General features: G+C 52.5%; 1 protein-coding gene across 4 annotated transcripts; it reads left to right on the top strand.

Annotated features, from left to right (window-relative positions):
* The first annotated feature begins 1,017 nt into the window (after positions 1-1,017).
* HNRNPL (heterogeneous nuclear ribonucleoprotein L) lies at positions 1,018-15,461 on the top strand. 4 transcript variants are annotated; one of them, XM_049703673.1, is made up of 13 exons: positions 3,295-3,593; positions 5,523-5,641; positions 6,241-6,478; positions 6,609-6,696; positions 7,694-7,788; positions 7,875-7,947; positions 11,258-11,329; positions 11,441-11,721; positions 12,786-12,907; positions 13,198-13,399; positions 14,243-14,300; positions 14,403-14,498; positions 15,091-15,461. In XM_049703673.1, the coding sequence occupies exons 1-13, from the start codon at positions 3,333-3,335 to the stop codon at positions 15,147-15,149; spliced, it is 1,764 nt and encodes a 587-aa protein (XP_049559630.1). In that variant the 5' UTR covers positions 3,295-3,332; the 3' UTR covers positions 15,150-15,461. The 4 variants fall into 4 exon arrangements, with proteins under 4 accessions (XP_049559632.1, XP_049559631.1, XP_049559629.1 ...); XM_049703675.1 differs by lacking the exon at positions 3,295-3,593 and adding an exon at positions 1,018-1,054 and having other exon boundaries at positions 11,258-11,721; XM_049703674.1 differs by having other exon boundaries at positions 3,288-3,428; positions 11,258-11,721.
* The last annotated feature ends 1,077 nt before the right edge of the window (positions 15,462-16,538 follow it).

The following is a 16,538-nucleotide window of genomic DNA, read 5'->3' as shown; positions in this document are numbered from 1 at the left end:
GACTAACTAGGCTGGGGTGCTCAGGAGGTGACATTTGAGCCAAGCCCTCTCAAATGAGGAGCAAAGATCTGGGAGAAGGGTGTTTTAGACAGAGGGAACAGCCAGTGCAGAGTCAGGAATGAGCTCTGGGTATCTGATGAACAGAAGGAGAACCAGTGTTTGTGCCATGTAGAGGACAAGTGGAAAGGGTTAGGCATGGATTTGGATGGGCCCACAAGGGTTGGATTACGCAGTTCGGGCCCTAAGGAGGGGAGGACTTGTTCTTTCACATGCTGCCCAGCTGTGGTGAATTTCAGTTGGTCTTTCCCCTCTCTGAGCCTCAATTTCTGAAATGGAGGTGGACCTGAGGTTCCCTCTGCTTCCAGACATTCTCAGCACTTCTCAAGACCACCCAGCGTTGCAGGTGCTATTACCAACCTCCTACCGGCTGAGGAAACAGAGGCCCCAGAATGCTAAATCACTTTTCCAAAGCCACAGAGTAAGTAGGTGCACCGTCCATATTTGAACGCTGGCAGTCTGACCCCAGGACTCATGCTCTTAACCTCCAAGGGATATTGCAGACCCCATCACCGTAACAGGCACTGCAGTGCACTGGTGATGTGTCTTTGGTGGCAGACAAATCCTGCTATATGCCACTTACAAGCGGTGGGATCCCGGGTAGGTCGCTAGCGTCCCCTGAGCCCATTTCCCCGTCTGTACAATGTGCACCCCAACATTTACCTCAACCAACAGAACACTTGGCTGACCAGGAGGAATGAGGCGTGATTCCCAAACAACTGTGTGACTTTCTGTGAGGGATGGGGGGCGGGTATTGAGGGGCTGGGGATGTTTGGGGAAAAGGGACGCGGAGTCTTCCCGTTCCTTTTTTGCGTTGTTTCCTCCATTCAACCGCAGAGCAACTCTCGATCTCCCCCCTCTACCCCCCCATTTTTTTTTCCCCCGGGCTGGAAAGAGGTCGTGGTCCCTTTAAGTCCCGCCCCTCCCTCCCCCAAAACTTCCCAGTGTCTGCTCTCTTTTCGATCTCGGACGGCCGGCCAGGCTCGCCGCCGAACTGGTAGGGGCTGGGGGCGAGGGGTCAGGGAGGAGTGAGGGGGGATCCCAGGGAGGCGCCGCCCGGGGCCCGCGACCACGGCCCGTGTGCAAGGGGTGGGGGAGGGGCGGAGGCCGGGAGCGCGGGTGTGCAGATAACGCGGCAGCCCGGTCGCCAGCCGTGGGCGGCCAAGCTGCCTGGAACTTGCCGCGCGTGGGACGGTTCCGTCGCGTCCCGTCGGCGCGCGCCGGCGCGAGGGGCGTCCGGGCCCGGCGCGGGGGCGGGGAGGGGAGGGGCCCCTCTCTCCCCCTCCCCCCACCGCATTCCTCTGACGTCTGGACCTCGCGACCCCGCCCTTCAGTCGGAGCCGCACCGCCTTAATTCCGTCGCACTGATCACGTGTTGGAGGCGCTGCGCCGTCCCCCATCTCCGTTCGGCCGGCTCTTTCGGATCTTTTCGGGGTGATTGGGAGCTGATTTACATCTCCACCAGCCCACTCCAACTTTCGTATCTCCTCAAACCCGCGGACCTACCAGGACGGTCCCACTCTCTTAGTGCCACTGACCCCATTTCAAACTTAGTTTCCACTAGGACCCCTATTTCGGGAACCCCCTTTCACCCGAGTGGAAAGGTTCCAGAGCATCTTTGGTGGGCGTCCCCGCATTTACCACGTCTGTCTCCTCGCTTTCTAAGAGCAGCGTCCCCTCCTCCTCTCCCCCCTCCTCCGCCAGCAGGCAGCCCCATAAGGTTAAAGCCCTTAGGGCGGGATCCTAGGTCACCCCCCAGCCCCGCCCCCAGGTTCCGGCTGTTGGGCGTCGTTGCACCTTAGACTTGGGAATGTGTACTCTGCGGGGTGGCCCTACCCGCCTCGGAGGAAACAAGGCCCGCCAGACGCTTAGAATACCCTAACTACTCCCCTTTGCAGAGTGCTGGCACTGTGCCGGGTGCTGTACCTGGCGCTTGGTAGCGTGGCCAGCTTCACTAAGGCCGAGGCAGAGACCACCGCTCCCTTGCTCACACAAGCACTTCAATGCTACGGAAAAAGCCACCAAATTGTGACGACCCAGAGTAGTAAGGGCTGTCGCGTGAGAACCATTGGCCTGAGCGATCAGGGGTTATTATGGGGGAAGCCGAGGGTCTGGGCTGGTAGGGACCAGGAACGCTTCTCAGAGTGAGCAGAGCACGAACAAGAGAAATTTATTCTTTAGCTCTGGCAGGAGGAATAGCGGAGAAAGTGTTCTAGTTGGAAGGGCCTGCTCGGGCCAAAGATCCAGAGGTGCGCGAAAGATCCTTCCCTTTCTGCAAACTGAAAGGAGTTATTTGTGGTTGAATTTAGTGGTAGAGTGGTGAAAGGACGCCGGAGAACTGGACTGGGTCATAAGATAGTCGGCAATAGCAAATGGTTTTATACTGAAGGAAAGGGTCAGATTGGGTTCAAAAAATTTTTCACTGGCGTTGTGAAGGTTAGAGATGGAGAGGAATAGAATATAGTGATGGAGACAGAGCTGCACTGGCAGTTGCCCTTCCAACTTAGTTTGCCCTTGCGGGGCTGCTTACAGCAGTAAATAAAGACTCAGGATACTTCAGGCCTTCCCTCCTTTAGAGGGTCGCCCCGCCTCCAGAGGCGCCTGAAAGCGATTCGCGCATGCGTCCTCTCCTCCGATCCTTTCCTAGACTGCGCCAAAGAGCTCCTACGGGTCAGGGATGGGCTCTCCTTTTTCACCCAATCAGGGGCCACCAGTGGTCCTACCGTCTGGTGAGAGGACTCTTTCCACTCTCAACTGACTAATCGGGCGTCTTGCAGAAGATGGACACCTACCGTAGCCAGTGGAGAGAGGCAAAGGGGAGGGGCCTCCTTGGTTCCTTGCGGAGAGGCGCGGGAAGGTAGTCGCTGCGACGGAAGACTAAGGGCTTTCGGTTTGATGGATTAGCGAGAAGACCAATGAAAGTGGGAAGGAGGCGGGGCTTTGGGGAGAGTGGGGAGCGCCGCTCCTATCAGGTGCTCCTAACGAGGCCAGGCGGTATCAGAAATCTGACCAATCAAGTTGGAGTTTATTTTAAGGCGGCGGGGTCGGAGAAATGACTGGCAGAAAGCGCTCGCCTATAAGGAGTGTCCCAGACAAACAAGGGCGGGCACTCCTGCAGAACGGCGTGAGCTTTACCCAATAGTTGAGCAAGGCGTATGGAGGCTTCCCCTCCCCCAGCGGCGGGACCACTGGCTCCCCCTATCGGGTGGGGGCGGCCGGTGACGGGCGTGTCCCTCCCCCAATGAGAGGCGGGGGGAGGCGGGTTCTGGACCGCCATGTCGCGGAGGCTGCTGCCCCGGGCGGAGAAGCGGCGTCGGAGGCTGGAGCAGAGGCAGCAGCCGGACGAGCAGCGGAGGCGGTCCGGAGCGATGGTGAAGATGGCGGCGGCGGGCGGCGGAGGCGGCGGTGGCCGCTACTACGGCGGCGGCAGTGAGGGCGGCCGGGCCCCTAAACGGCTCAAGACTGACAACGCTGGCGACCAGCATGGAGGCGGCGGCGGCGGTGGAGGAGCCGGGGCGGCGGGCGGTGGCGGCGGGGTGAGGCCAGGGCCCTAAGCCGGAGACGGCCGGGAAGGGAGGGGAAAATTCTCACGTTGAGAGCATTTATTTTGGGGAGAAGGGGGCTATGCGCACGCGCCCAGGCCCTCGCGCCGTGGACGGGGTGGGGGAGGGGAAGGCGTTGGGCAAACGGCGGGGTTTGCGCGAGGACAGGCGCTTGCGCGTGCGCGCTCTACAGAGCGGGGTGTGGGGGGGCGGAGGAAACTGCTCGCGCTGCAGGTGGCGCAGTGCGCAGGCGCCGCGGGCTGGCTTGTGGGGCCCGGGCACGCGGTCGGGCCGATTTTTTCTTTATCATTTTCTTTTCCGGCCCCATGCGCAGGCGCACTTCTCTTGCTCGGGCCTTGTGGGTGGTTGGGGGCGGGGGCACCGCGTGAGCGGGGAACGAGTGGGCGGTAGCCTTTTTCCGTGCCTGAGTGGGGTATTCTGCCTGATCGCTATTTGATCTTTGTAGCGTCATGGTTTGTCTCAGTACAGAGATTGATATCTTTGAGGATATTTTCCCAGTCCAGAATATCTGCCTCATTTTTGTGGGCATTAAAAACCGGAAGAAAGCGTTGTGAGAGGTCTTTTTAGCCGTTTGGAAGTTGAACCAAGCTTTCGAGTTATCACAAGTTTGCTTACATTTTCTGAGGGTTAACTGGGTGCCGTAGGTTTGATGAACCCAAACGTTCCTTGAGGGGTGGGCACTTTGTAAGGGATTCAGCCTCTTCAGTCTCCTGCTCGGAAAAGACAACCAATTGTTACTCCTGGCTTGGAGCCCATTCCCTCCTCCTTGGAAGTTCCTGAAGCCTTGTCTCGTTCAGCCATTTGCAGAGTTTTCCACGGTTTAGCGGCGCTCTGTAGCCGTGATTTACTAGCATTTAAACCATGCCAGGCCTTGTTGCACGCATTTGAAAGGTATCTTAATTGAATTCTTAACACTCCTCTATGAGGTAAGGAATGGGCTTACTATTCCCCATTTACAGAGGCGAGGTAAATTCCTTTAGGTCTTGTAGCTAGTCTGAGGAGGGGCAGGGATTAGAACTCAGGACTGTGGAGCTCCAGGTCGCTGATCTGGTAACCCTCAGGCGAGTGTGGCTCCTGTGGTTTGTGTGGTTCATTCCTGAAATAGAATCCAATTCTGCCCATGTTACATGGGCTTCTGCTTGGTGGTTCTCACATGGGAGGCTGGGCTCAGAGCCCAGGAGAGGTGGAGAAAGTTACTTTGCTCTTTCTTGATTCCCAGACACTTTTGTCTGTGGGTGGAAAGATACTTCCCCTGGGAAGGGAACTGTCTTGATTTTTAGTGGTACAGGTTGGATCTTCTCTTCTTTTGAAAGACTTTACTGTCTTTTTCGTTAGTCTGACCTAGGTAGTATTTTCCAATACAGATTTTGGTGAGAGAGTAAAGACTAGACGCAGACAAGACTGGCCTGGATGCCACGGTGTCTGAGGCACCTGCTGGACCTGGGGATGAGTGGTGGGGAGCAGCAGTGCTTGGCTGTGTGGTGATCGTAGGTTCCTCCACTAGGGGAGGGGCAGAAAAACTTGGGTGAATGCAGCAGAAAATTGAGTCCCCTTTCCAAGCCACTCTTTTCCCACATTTCTTTGACCAGTGGGAAGAGACTGGTGCTGGGAAGACTGTAAGATGGGACTTGGGACTTGTCTGGTCCTCCATTTTGCCTTCATCAGAAACTACAGTAAGAACCATTAGGCATGTGGCCATACACTCAGGCCTTCTGCTCTGCTGGCCCAGAATCCTTTTGGGGTGATTGGTTGAATTGCTGCCTCTAGTTGCCTGCCCTGTGTGTCTTTTCTGGGTGACACACTCGAGTGTTTTACCTGTCTGAGTCCCCAGTGGCACAGAAGCCAATAATCCACCATCTTGTACAGCAGAAAGTGAAGTCTTATTTTTGCTTCCTTTCTCAGGAGAACTACGATGACCCGCACAAAACCCCCGCCTCCCCAGTTGTCCACATCAGGGGCCTGATTGACGGCGTGGTGGAAGCTGACCTTGTGGAGGCCTTGCAGGAGTTTGGACCCATCAGGTACTCAGCTCAGAGGCCAGGGGTTGGGTATTCAGCTGAGTTAACTCCTTGGTGTCCTGTGTGTCACCGGGTTTCTGGTTAGAAGTAACTTGGCCATTTCGGTCCAGGTTCCTTTAGCTAGGTCCTGGGGCTCCATTACTCCTGGGGTTAGCCATTGTACTTGGATAAGTTACAGCAAGTTCTGTGTCTTTTCCTCCTTCCTTTTTTTTCTCTCTCTCTGCCTTGTAATTTTGGCACATGGTGAGTAATGGGAATAGAGTGGTGAACACCACTGTCTTTATTCCTCCCAGACAGTTGCCTACCCAGAGTGGTCAACACTGTGATAGGGGAAACCCAGGCGTCTGTGGGAGGCATCTGACTCGATCAGGTGAGGGAGGGGTTGGGAAGGAAGGCTGCCCAGAGAAGCTGATGCCAAAGCCGCACACACCTCTTTTGCTTGTCGTGCCACTTACGGCAAGGGGTGTTCAGGTCAAGAAACCGTGACGGGCACAGCAGAGTCCAGAGGCCAGGGAGGAGTCAGATCACAGATAACTGAGGCCGTCCTCTGACTCTTGTCTCCATCCCCCTGAGAGGATTGCAATCTGTGTTCTCTTTGCCAGTTATGTGGTGGTAATGCCTAAAAAGAGACAGGCGTTGGTGGAATTTGAAGATGTGTTGGGGGCTTGCAATGCCGTGAACTACGCAGCCGACAACCAGATCTACATCGCGGGCCACCCAGCTTTTGTCAATTACTCTACCAGCCAGAAAATCTCCCGCCCCGGGGACTCGGATGACTCCAGGAGCGTCAACAGTGTGCTTCTCTTTACCATCCTGAACCCCATCTATTCGATTACCACGGTGCGTGCCAGTGGTTATTCGTTAAGGTTCTCCTGTGGAATCTCCCTCCTGCCTTTTCTCCCTGTCTTCTCCCATGAGCCAGACTGACCTGCCAGTGTCCCTTCATCTTGCTTGTGTTTGGTTTTTACAGGATGTTCTTTATACTATCTGTAACCCTTGTGGTCCTGTCCAGAGAATTGTCATTTTCCGGAAGAATGGAGTCCAGGCTATGGTGGAATATCCTTTGTTGGGAAATGGGTGTTCCTTGAGATGGGAGCTCACAGGGCTTGGTAGGAATCCATCTTTTCAATCAGCACGTGTCTCCTGAATGCCTACCATGTGCCAGATGCCTTAATAGAGCCCATGGTCTCATGGAAGGGATGGTTAATAAACAATCACAGCTAAATAGGCCCTTGAACAGCACAGATTTGAACTCTGTGGGTCCACTTAAGGTGTATCTCATTCACTAAGTGTATACTACAGTATTAAGCCATCTGTGGTTGGTTAAATACATGGATTTTCAACTGCACAGAGAGTTGGTGCCCCTAAAACACACACACATACATGTTCAAGTGGTGTGTAGTGTGAAAGTACAGGGTTTAAAGTGTGACGGGAAAGAAGAATGTGCCATGAGTTACAAGAGGGAAGAACTGATATTCAGGCTGAGGACACCACATCTGCAGAGGTCCTCAGGTGGGCAGGAGCTTAGCGTTGCAGGAAGCGAACAACCTGACAACTGAAGAGTAGCTGACGAGGGGGAGAGGGTTCCTTAGGCCATTGGAAGAAGTTACGGCATCCCGGGCAGTGGGGTGAACTTGGGTCAGGGTGCAGTGGTGGGAAGTCACTGATGGGTTTTCAGGGCAGGAGTATAATCTAGTTAACGTTTCAGAGATTGTTCAGGCTTAGTCAAGGTGTGTAGAAGTGGCGGGGGGGGGGGCAGGAGATGAGGCTGAAGAAGAAGGTGACTTGGCCCGTGAGGCTGGCAGAGAAGGTTGTTGCCGTGGGGCAGGGCGGGGGAGTACAGGTCTCAGAGGAGCTCTGGCCGCGTCTGCGCATTTGGGGCAGCACTCCAGCTGTGTCTGCACAAGTGGCTGGTGGCTATGGGCAGTGAACTAACCCCGAAGCCCGCTTGGAGCAGTCTTTGGGGTGCTACTTGTCCTCATCCCTCTCTGGTGCAACTTGAAGCTCTTTTCAGAGAGCTCTTGGGATGGGACTTTCCCTTAACTTTACTCACATTTGACTCTGTGCAGAGTGCCCAGCGGGCCAAGGCCTCACTCAATGGGGCTGACATCTACTCAGGCTGTTGCACTCTGAAGATTGAGTATGCGAAGGTAGGTCTGGGAAACGGCTGCCCCTTGTCAGCTTCCTAGGTGAGCCTGGAGCCTGGCTGACCTCAAGCTTTTTTTTGTCCCTGCAGCCTACACGCTTAAACGTGTTCAAGAATGATCAGGATACTTGGGACTACACAAACCCCAATCTCAGTGGACAAGGTAATCCTGACGGCAGCTTTGTTTTAAACATACCCGCCTTGCCTTCACTTGACTAGCGCACTTCATAGACCTGGACTCAGGGTTATGTAATGCCATTGGGCTCCTGTGGACATGGGAGGGCCTTGGGGATCAGCTCTTGGAAGATATACTCCAGTGGGAGGGGGTGAATGAGGGGCCTCTGTAGGTCCTAGCTGCTGCTTGTGGCCCTTTGACGCAGCAGAGGATGCAGGGTCAAGGCAGAGGCCTGGGTGGGGTGGGGAGCAGGGCCTCACTGAGCACAGGCCACGGCAGTGGCTTACAAACCAGTAGCAGCTCCCAAACGGATTCTGCTGCTTTTCTTCTAGGAGCCTGCTTAGGGTCACTGACCCCGTTCTCACTGGGCCAGGAATGGTCCTCTTGCTCTCCACTCTTGATAGGGTCTGCTTCTGGGGGGACAGATTGGGGATGTGACGAGGGCTCCCAGGCCCTTGCAGCAGAGCCTTTGAGCAAGTTGACCTTGTGGAGGTGAGACACCCTGGATTGGAGCAGGGCGGACACGCCTCACCTCACTTGTAGAGGGAATGCAACATCTCTGCAGGGGGCCCAAATGGACAACCCCCTTCCTAGAATCTGTCAAGAATGGTTTGCCTTGGATAGGAGGGAGAGGTGGAGCCTTGCCTTTGAAAAACAGCGGCGCCCCCTCAGCAAGACCATCCATCTCTGTTTCTGTCTTGGTCTGATACGTCGGACTAGGCCATGGGCTGAGGGAGGTGGCTGGTTGCTGACATCTCACAGGCCCCCGTTCCTAGGCAGGCCTGTCTTGTTCGCCCTTGCAGCTGGGAAGCCGTGGGCCGGGTGGGCTAGACTCTTCCCCAGGACCCTCACAATGGGCGCTGTGGGGCTCGCTGCCCCCTCCAGAGGTCAGAGACAAATTGGTGACCGAGTGAATGTACCAGAGCGGGCAATGGCATTACATGACTGCTAACAGAAACACGGCAACCAACCATTTCTTCTCCAAGGAACATAAATAGAAGATGTGCAGACCGGCAAGGGCTAGTGGCAGGGGCTGGCTGTGCATTGGTTTTGATGCCTCTCAGCTTTGGCCGCCCCCAGGCTGGGGGTCAAAAACGAGAGCTGTTGAGGTGACCTGGAGTGAGGGAGGTGCTTCGCCACCCCCTCGGGAACCAGACTTCAGCGGCTCTGCCTCTGCACATTGCTCACCAACACACAGGGTAGAAACCACTAGCTCTTCCTGGAGAGAACAGAACACGCAGCCTCCACCACGTCCCCAGAAACAGCCGCAGACTTGAGCTCACTACATCAAGAACACCACACCGCGCTCCAAGGAACAGCTACAAGCACAGAGGCAGACAGAGACAAAGAAAGAGACGCAACATGGCAGCAGACACTGCTTTTTTACTAAACATTAAAAAAATGTCAAAATCCAAGCAAACTTGAACCCGAAAATGTACACAGAAGTAGGAAACACAGAGAACAGAGCTCTCCCAGCCAGCCAGCGGCGCTCTTTTCGGAGAACGTTTCATAGACTGAAGTAGATTCCATGGGCCTCCAAGACAATAGGATCCTCTCCATTCCTCGCCATGTGGGTTTGGTTTTTTTTGTTTTTCGTTTTTTTAAGTCCTTTGGTTTGGGGAGGGCCTTCTTTTTTTTTTTTTTCTGTTTTGATATTTTTATTTTTTCTGCAGTCATCGGCTGCCAACATAATCTGCACCAACTGGAGATCAGAAACCAAAAAAAACCAAAAACTTAAACCACAACAGCAGCAAAAAATCAAAAAAACCAAAACAGACCTAAAACCAAACAGCCAAACAGCCAAACAGCTCAGAGGTACACAGTTACCTGCTGGCGGGTAACTGGGAGTGCTCCCAAGGCCAAAAGCGCGGGCATAGTGGGGCCACTGGCACACCTCATAACCAGGAGACACGCACACGGAACGCTACACAGCCAGAAGCACCGCACTGCAGCACACAATGTGAGGAGGTGACAACATGGAGGGACACTACCCACTTCATACACCTTTATTTTCCACTTTTCTGATATCTTCTGAGGACAGAACATCTGTGAGCCATTTTTGATTTAATCAAAACATTGACTTTTAAAACAATTCTTTAAAAAAAAGTTGTATCGGATGTGTACCGTAACTTGTATTTATGACTGTAAAACCATGTGATGCAGGGTCGCAGTGTATGTTTGATGGGACGCCATCTTTCAGAACTGTGCTAACTCACTGTTGAAGCGTCCAATGGTAAGAGAAAATACAGATTTGTTTTTTGTGACAAATGGACATTGTACTCTGTACTTCTGCTGTAAGTAGCCCTTTTCCATCTTTGTAATGACTGTTGGAAAACAAAACCCAGGCCGGGTGGCAGGAAGGGGCAGTGTTCCCGAGCCCTGGGTTTTTGGAGTCAACCAGGCCTGGGTTGAAGTCCCGGCTTGGCCACTAACTTGCTTTGTGACCTTGGGCCAAAGTGTATTATAACTGCTCAGTTAAAAGTTAAGTGCTCATTTTCCTTATCTGTAAAACGGGACTAAAATAGTACCTACCTCATAGGGTTGTTGTGAGGAATTTAAGAAATGGTGATGTCTGTTTGTAAAGTACTTAGCACAGTGTTTGCCACTCAAGTGCTAAGTTAACGGTAGCGATTTTGAACTGCACTTGGGGTTGGGGCGGGGTGGAACTGCGCCATTGTCTGAGACTGTTGATGCCTTGTACATGACTGCTCATTTGAACTGATGTTGATGTCGCCCTGTTTGTCCTTTCCTACAGTCCCTCTTCTTGGGGTGGATGTGACTAGAGGGGAGGGTGACTGGTACCAAGATTGAGAAAGTCTTCTCTCTAGAGAGTGGGCCCTAGCGCGCTCAGACCCTTGGGGCTTTGTGGGCCCAATTTTATTTTTCTACCCTTCTCTGTGTTATTTTCTGGCTCTTAACTCCTCTCCCTTCATTGGGAGTTATTTTAGAAATCTGTTCCCGGCCCCCATATCAGCTTCCATAGTGGCTGCAGCTTCCCCAGAGGGGGAGCTCGGGAAGGTGAGAGGCCCGGAACCTGGCTTCATCCTTCACGGATGAAGGAAAGCAGCCTGCTTGGAGTGGGCGGCGGGAGGGACAGTGGGCTCCACCCTTGAGGCCTGGGCTTCATGCCCACCCTGGGTCCGGCCACAGGAAGGAAGCCCCAGTAACCCTTGTGAGGAAGGAAAGGCCACAGCTCAGGCCCTCAGGAGCTGAGGGATGCTGAGATCAGCCTCTAGTCAGGAGGGAGAGAGAGAGCTCTTTTTCCAAGTTAGGTTCTAACTGTTCTCTCTGTCTGCAGGTGACCCTGGCAGCAACCCTAACAAACGCCAGAGGCAGCCCCCTCTCCTCGGAGATCACCCCGCAGAATATGGTGAGGGCAGGGGGTTCCCCTCCGTGGACTCCCGTGGCTCATGTGCCCCTGCCCGCCGCCCGACGCGCAAATTCTCACCCGTCCTCCCTCTCTTTCCTTCCCACCCCCCAGGAGGGCCCCACGGTGGGTACCACAGCCATTACCATGATGAGGGCTACGGGCCCCCCCCACCTCACTACGAAGGGAGAAGGATGGGTCCACCAGTGGGGGGTCACCGCCGGGGCCCAAGTCGCTACGGCCCCCAGTATGGGCACCCCCCACCCCCTCCCCCACCACCCGAGTATGGCCCCCACGCCGACAGCCCTGTGCTCATGGTCTATGGCTTGGATCAGTCTAAGATGAACTGTGACCGGGTCTTCAATGTCTTCTGCTTGTATGGCAACGTGGAGAAGGTGAGCTTCCGCTAGGTCCACTGCTTTCCTTATAGACCTGGCAGCCCCAGGGGAGGCCCCGACCTTTTGGCCCCCCAGTGAGCAAAGAAGGGGGAAGGAGCGTGTTTAGGAGCAAGCAGGTCTAGAGAGGGTAACTAGTTTTAATCAGGTGACATTGCAGATGGATTTTATTTGGTCCTCATGCTATGTGGGTGATTTATTTTTTTATTTTTTTTAATTTTCAGTGTTTTTTTTTTTAAAAAAAACAAGACTTTATCACATGAAAGTGTTAGTACTTAATATTATGTAAATATTACGGTGTATAAAATTTACCCATCACAGTTAAAGATCATTATGTCAGGATTTTCTCTGGAACACTTCATATGATATGGCAACACTGAGCCTTCCTGCCTTGCCTGGGATAACAGTTGGCTGGGGCTGTCTGGTGACTGCCCACTTCAGACTAGGTCGTTTCTTCTGTCAAACCCATCTGGGTCCTAGAAGCCTTTGAGTTTACAGCCCCTGGCCTGGCCCATTAATATTAGCAGCTAATAACGTGTGAAGTGGGTTTTTTTGTACCACTGTTAAAAGTGCTTTAAATGTTGTAAGTTGTTTCATTCTCACAAGAATCCTTAGTGAGACAAGCAGGGGAAGTAAAAGCATGGGGGGCAGATAACTTGCCCAGGTTCACATGCCTTTTTGTGGAAGCAGGACTCAGAGCTGACACTGTTTTTAGTGTTTTTATACCATAACCCACATAGTCATGACTCAGTATCTGTATATATGTCTGTTGATGCTTTTTTCCTCCCACCATTCCTGCTTTTCTGTTCTGCTTTGTTAAATGGCCCACTCATGGGTCAGGTCCTGAGGTTAGGGAAAGACTGCCTAGTCTTTGCTGCCCAACTTGGGCTGAGCACTTGCTGTGGGCCAGACATGTTTCTCTGTTCTCCTGGCTCCTCACAAGTGAGGAAATGGAAGCCTCGATCCAGAGCAGGAGTTGACTTCCTTCTAACTGACTTGGAAGGGACAGGAGAAGGGTCTCTGACAGCTGGGCGGTGGTGCTGATCACGGCTACTCTCCTCAAGGTGAAATTCATGAAAAGCAAGCCAGGGGCCGCCATGGTGGAGATGGCTGATGGATATGCTGTGGACCGGGCCATCACTCACCTCAATAACAACTTCATGTTTGGGCAGAAGCTGAATGTCTGGTAGGTACCCAGGCTCCTCGTGGAGGGTTGGAGAGGGACTGAGGAGAGGAGGGAGGGGGAATGGGGCCCACTCTGGACAGAGGTCAGAGGAGCACAGAGAAGCCAAGTGCTTATCCAGGCTGGAGTTGGGCGTGCAGGTGTGTTCCCAGATGCTCTTCTGAAACAGCGGGTGAAAGTGTGTCAGCCTCTCCTCAGCTGTGGCATACAGTGCTGTCAGACAGGAAGGAGGCCACAGTAGGAGGTGGGGGACAACTTGAGGTCTGACACAGGGCTCCCCTTCCCTCCTGCAGTGTCTCCAAGCAACCAGCCATCATGCCCGGTCAGTCATACGGGCTAGAAGATGGGTCCTGCAGTTACAAAGACTTCAGTGAGTCAAGGAACAATCGGTTCTCCACTCCAGAGCAGGCAGCCAAGAACCGCATCCAGCACCCTAGCAATGTGCTGCACTTTTTCAATGCCCCTCTGGAGGTGACTGAGGAGAATTTCTTTGAGGTGGGTGCCGTGGACTTGGTCCTTCAGCGTAGCCCTCTGAGGAGGCCATTCATTTTTGAATTTTAACGAATATCTATTGAGCTGCTCTGCTGGGCTCTGGGTTGGGTGCTAGGGACATAGCAGGCAGGGACCAAGAAAGGCTCAGAATGGCACCAGACTTCCAGCAGCAGTGGAGTTCGCCATGCTGCTTGTATTTTTGGCAAGTCAGAGTGGCTGCTCATTGCCTTGAAACATTCCTCCCTGTCTGGGTGACGGACTGGTGATTGGAGTCCAATCTCGAAACATCCACACTGTCAGGCCATCTGGGGCCTAGATGACATTAGAAGGGAGGATCCCATTATGGTGCTGTCAGGGAACTGGGGCAGCTTTGGGGAAGGGTGGAAGTCTGACTGTGGAGTTGGACTTTGGGCCTTACTGTGGCCTGAGGTGTTGCTATTCGGTTTAGCAAACATTTACCTAGTGCCAGAACACACCCAAATAACAGCTGAAGATGGGAAATTTAAAAAGCAGTTTCCCGGTTTTAGGCAACAAAATAGCTAAGAGCAGTGTTTCTCAACCTTTGGGGGGATTACAGGGACACCTTAGAGTGTGTGATAAAAGCTTAGAAACTCTTTTGTCCCGAAAAGTCCAAGTGTTCAGCTGTGGTGTGCTGCAGTTCCGCCATGTGGCACTCCTTGTGTTTCTAAGTCTGTCTGTTCTTTGTTTTTGTTCTGGCCACGCAGCATGCGGGATCTTAGTTCCCTGACCAGGGATCAGACCCATGCCCCCTGCAGTGGAAGCGTGGAGTCTAACCGCTGAAACACCAGGGAAGACCTTTGAGTCTGTTCTCTGTTTCTGTTGCAGATCTGCGATGAGCTGGGAGTGAAGCGGCCATCTTCTGTGAAAGTATTCTCAGGCAAAAGTGAGTAAACTGCCCCACCTTCCTCGCCCATTCCTTGACTGTAGATGGGCAGCTCCCTGGCTTCTGCTCAGGTCAGCCTTAAACCTTTGTTTTTCCCATCAGGTGAACGCAGCTCCTCTGGGCTGCTGGAGTGGGAGTCCAAGAGCGATGCCCTGGAGACTCTGGGCTTCCTGAACCATTATCAGATGAAAAACCCAAGTGAGTATCTGTGGGTCCTGCGGTCATCCATCCCCCTTGTTGCTTAATGGGTTGGCTCGCTTCGGGCCAGAGCCATCCTTCCTGCCATCAAGATAGGGCCCCAGGGATTTCCTTATTGTCACTGACACAGGCAGGTGGGACCTGGTCCCCAGGAGAGCAGCCTGACGTTTCATGTGGGAGGGCCAGCCTAGCTGCTTGCTGCCACCGGCTCTGCCAGCCCAAGGCTCTGCCAGCTTGGGCGTTGCTCAGGCTTGTCCTCCAGGGAGCTGCCATTCTCTGCATCAGAGGCTGGCTCAGTACCCAGGAAAGGGGGCTGTAATAGCCAGCAGGTAAAATTTGCCCACCCAGTTCCTGGGCAGGCCTATTGTGCGCCAGCTGAAAAGCTGGGAATGGGATCCTCCATGGAATTGAAGGAAGAGGAGAAATGCCTTGTGTGTTAGTCTTGTTTTTGAGTCTCAAAAGTGGCAGTGAAGAGTTTGATCCTTGCAGTTGAATTGCAGAAAATGAGAGGTGTGTGCAAAACCAGGGGAGCTCTGGGTGGGGGGAGCATCCAGAGAGGGATCCGGTTACACCTCTGTGCTCTCTTTTGCAGATGGGCCATACCCTTACACCCTGAAGTTGTGTTTCTCCACCGCTCAGCACGCCTCCTAATTAGGTGCCTATGGAGAGTCCCACCTGAGCAGGAAAACATTGCTTTCCTTTATGCTGGTTTTTTCTTTTGTTTGTTTTGTTTTGCAGATGTTCCTGTATTCCTTTTTTTTTAATGCTAGGTTAGTAGAGGCTTAACCATAATGGAAACGCTGGAAGTCTAAAGGGGGAGGGGAAGGGGAACTGATATCTCCCAAGATTAACCTTCACTTTTTAAAAATTATTGTACATGTGATTTTTTTTTTTTTCCTGTTCATACATTTGTGCTGTCCGTGTACTCTTGGCACATTTCAATAAAATTGTTTGGAAAATAAACGTAGCACTTTTTGGGATTCTGGGGGTGTCTACTTCCCTCACACTCAGTCTTCTGAAGAGGGGCAGGCCGGCCAGGACACAGCTGCAGCCCTTCCAGAGGGGCCGACCCAGCCCTGAGGAGCAGTGTGGGCCAGAGCTGCAGATTGGGAAATGATGAAAGGGTCTTGAGAATCTGGGAGACCTGGTGGCATCCTTCATGGGCTCTACCCAAACAAGCTGGATCTAGTTGAAGAGTCTTTTTTTTTTTTTAAAGTAAATAGTTGAAAAAATTAAATTGAAGAGATTCTAAAAAGAAGAAAGCCTTAATCTTAAAAAGTAAACACCCGCCTTTCTTTAAGGTTGGAAAATGAAACCTCAAAAGTGAAAGTCATCTCCCCACTCCCCTTGAAAACAAGTTTTTCTTTTTCCATAAGGAAAGTTCTATTTGCATATGTGTCTTAACAGAAAATGCTTTGTACTGTAAGATGTTCTCATATCACATGCAGGGCAACCTCATTATCTTTAGTCTTACACAGTATCTTGTGTGGATATGTCATAATTTACTTCGTTCTGAAGGTAATTTCCAATTTGCTACTGCAAACAGTACTACTATGCATCTTCATACAGATGTTATCCAACTTCCTTGATACTGATCTGGAGGTAAATTCCTAGCAGTGGAATTGCTGGGTTAAAGGATACATTCACTTGCAACTTGATAGATATTCCCCAGTCTTGGTGTGTGGGAACTTGTGCTTATGGTTGGGGCTGGGCCATATGGGTGGAGGGCAGACGATAACCTGAAAGGGAGCAGCCTTTAAGAACCTTGACTCATACTGGAGGGAAGAGATCCTGCAGAGAGGAGCAGGTCAAAAAGTCCAGTTCCTTGTGTGCGCTTGAAAAAAACCCACGTTGCTAATTTCCTGTAGACTTTTTAAACATTAACATCTACTGAAGTCTAATGGCATTTATCAGAGTTTCATCAGGAAAAGTTTCAAACCTCTAGACAGGGAGAAACTACAGTCACCTTGCAGCTGTAAAAATCTAGGATTATTTTAAGCTAATCAAGGGGGGTAAAAAGTAAATTTCCCCATTTTGTCT

Source organism: Orcinus orca, chromosome 20, assembly GCF_937001465.1.
Source record: "Orcinus orca chromosome 20, mOrcOrc1.1, whole genome shotgun sequence".
Lineage (NCBI taxonomy): Eukaryota > Metazoa > Chordata > Mammalia > Artiodactyla > Delphinidae > Orcinus > Orcinus orca.
The sequence above is the reverse complement of the archived record's forward strand: the minus strand, read 5'-3'. Positions and strand labels throughout refer to the sequence as shown.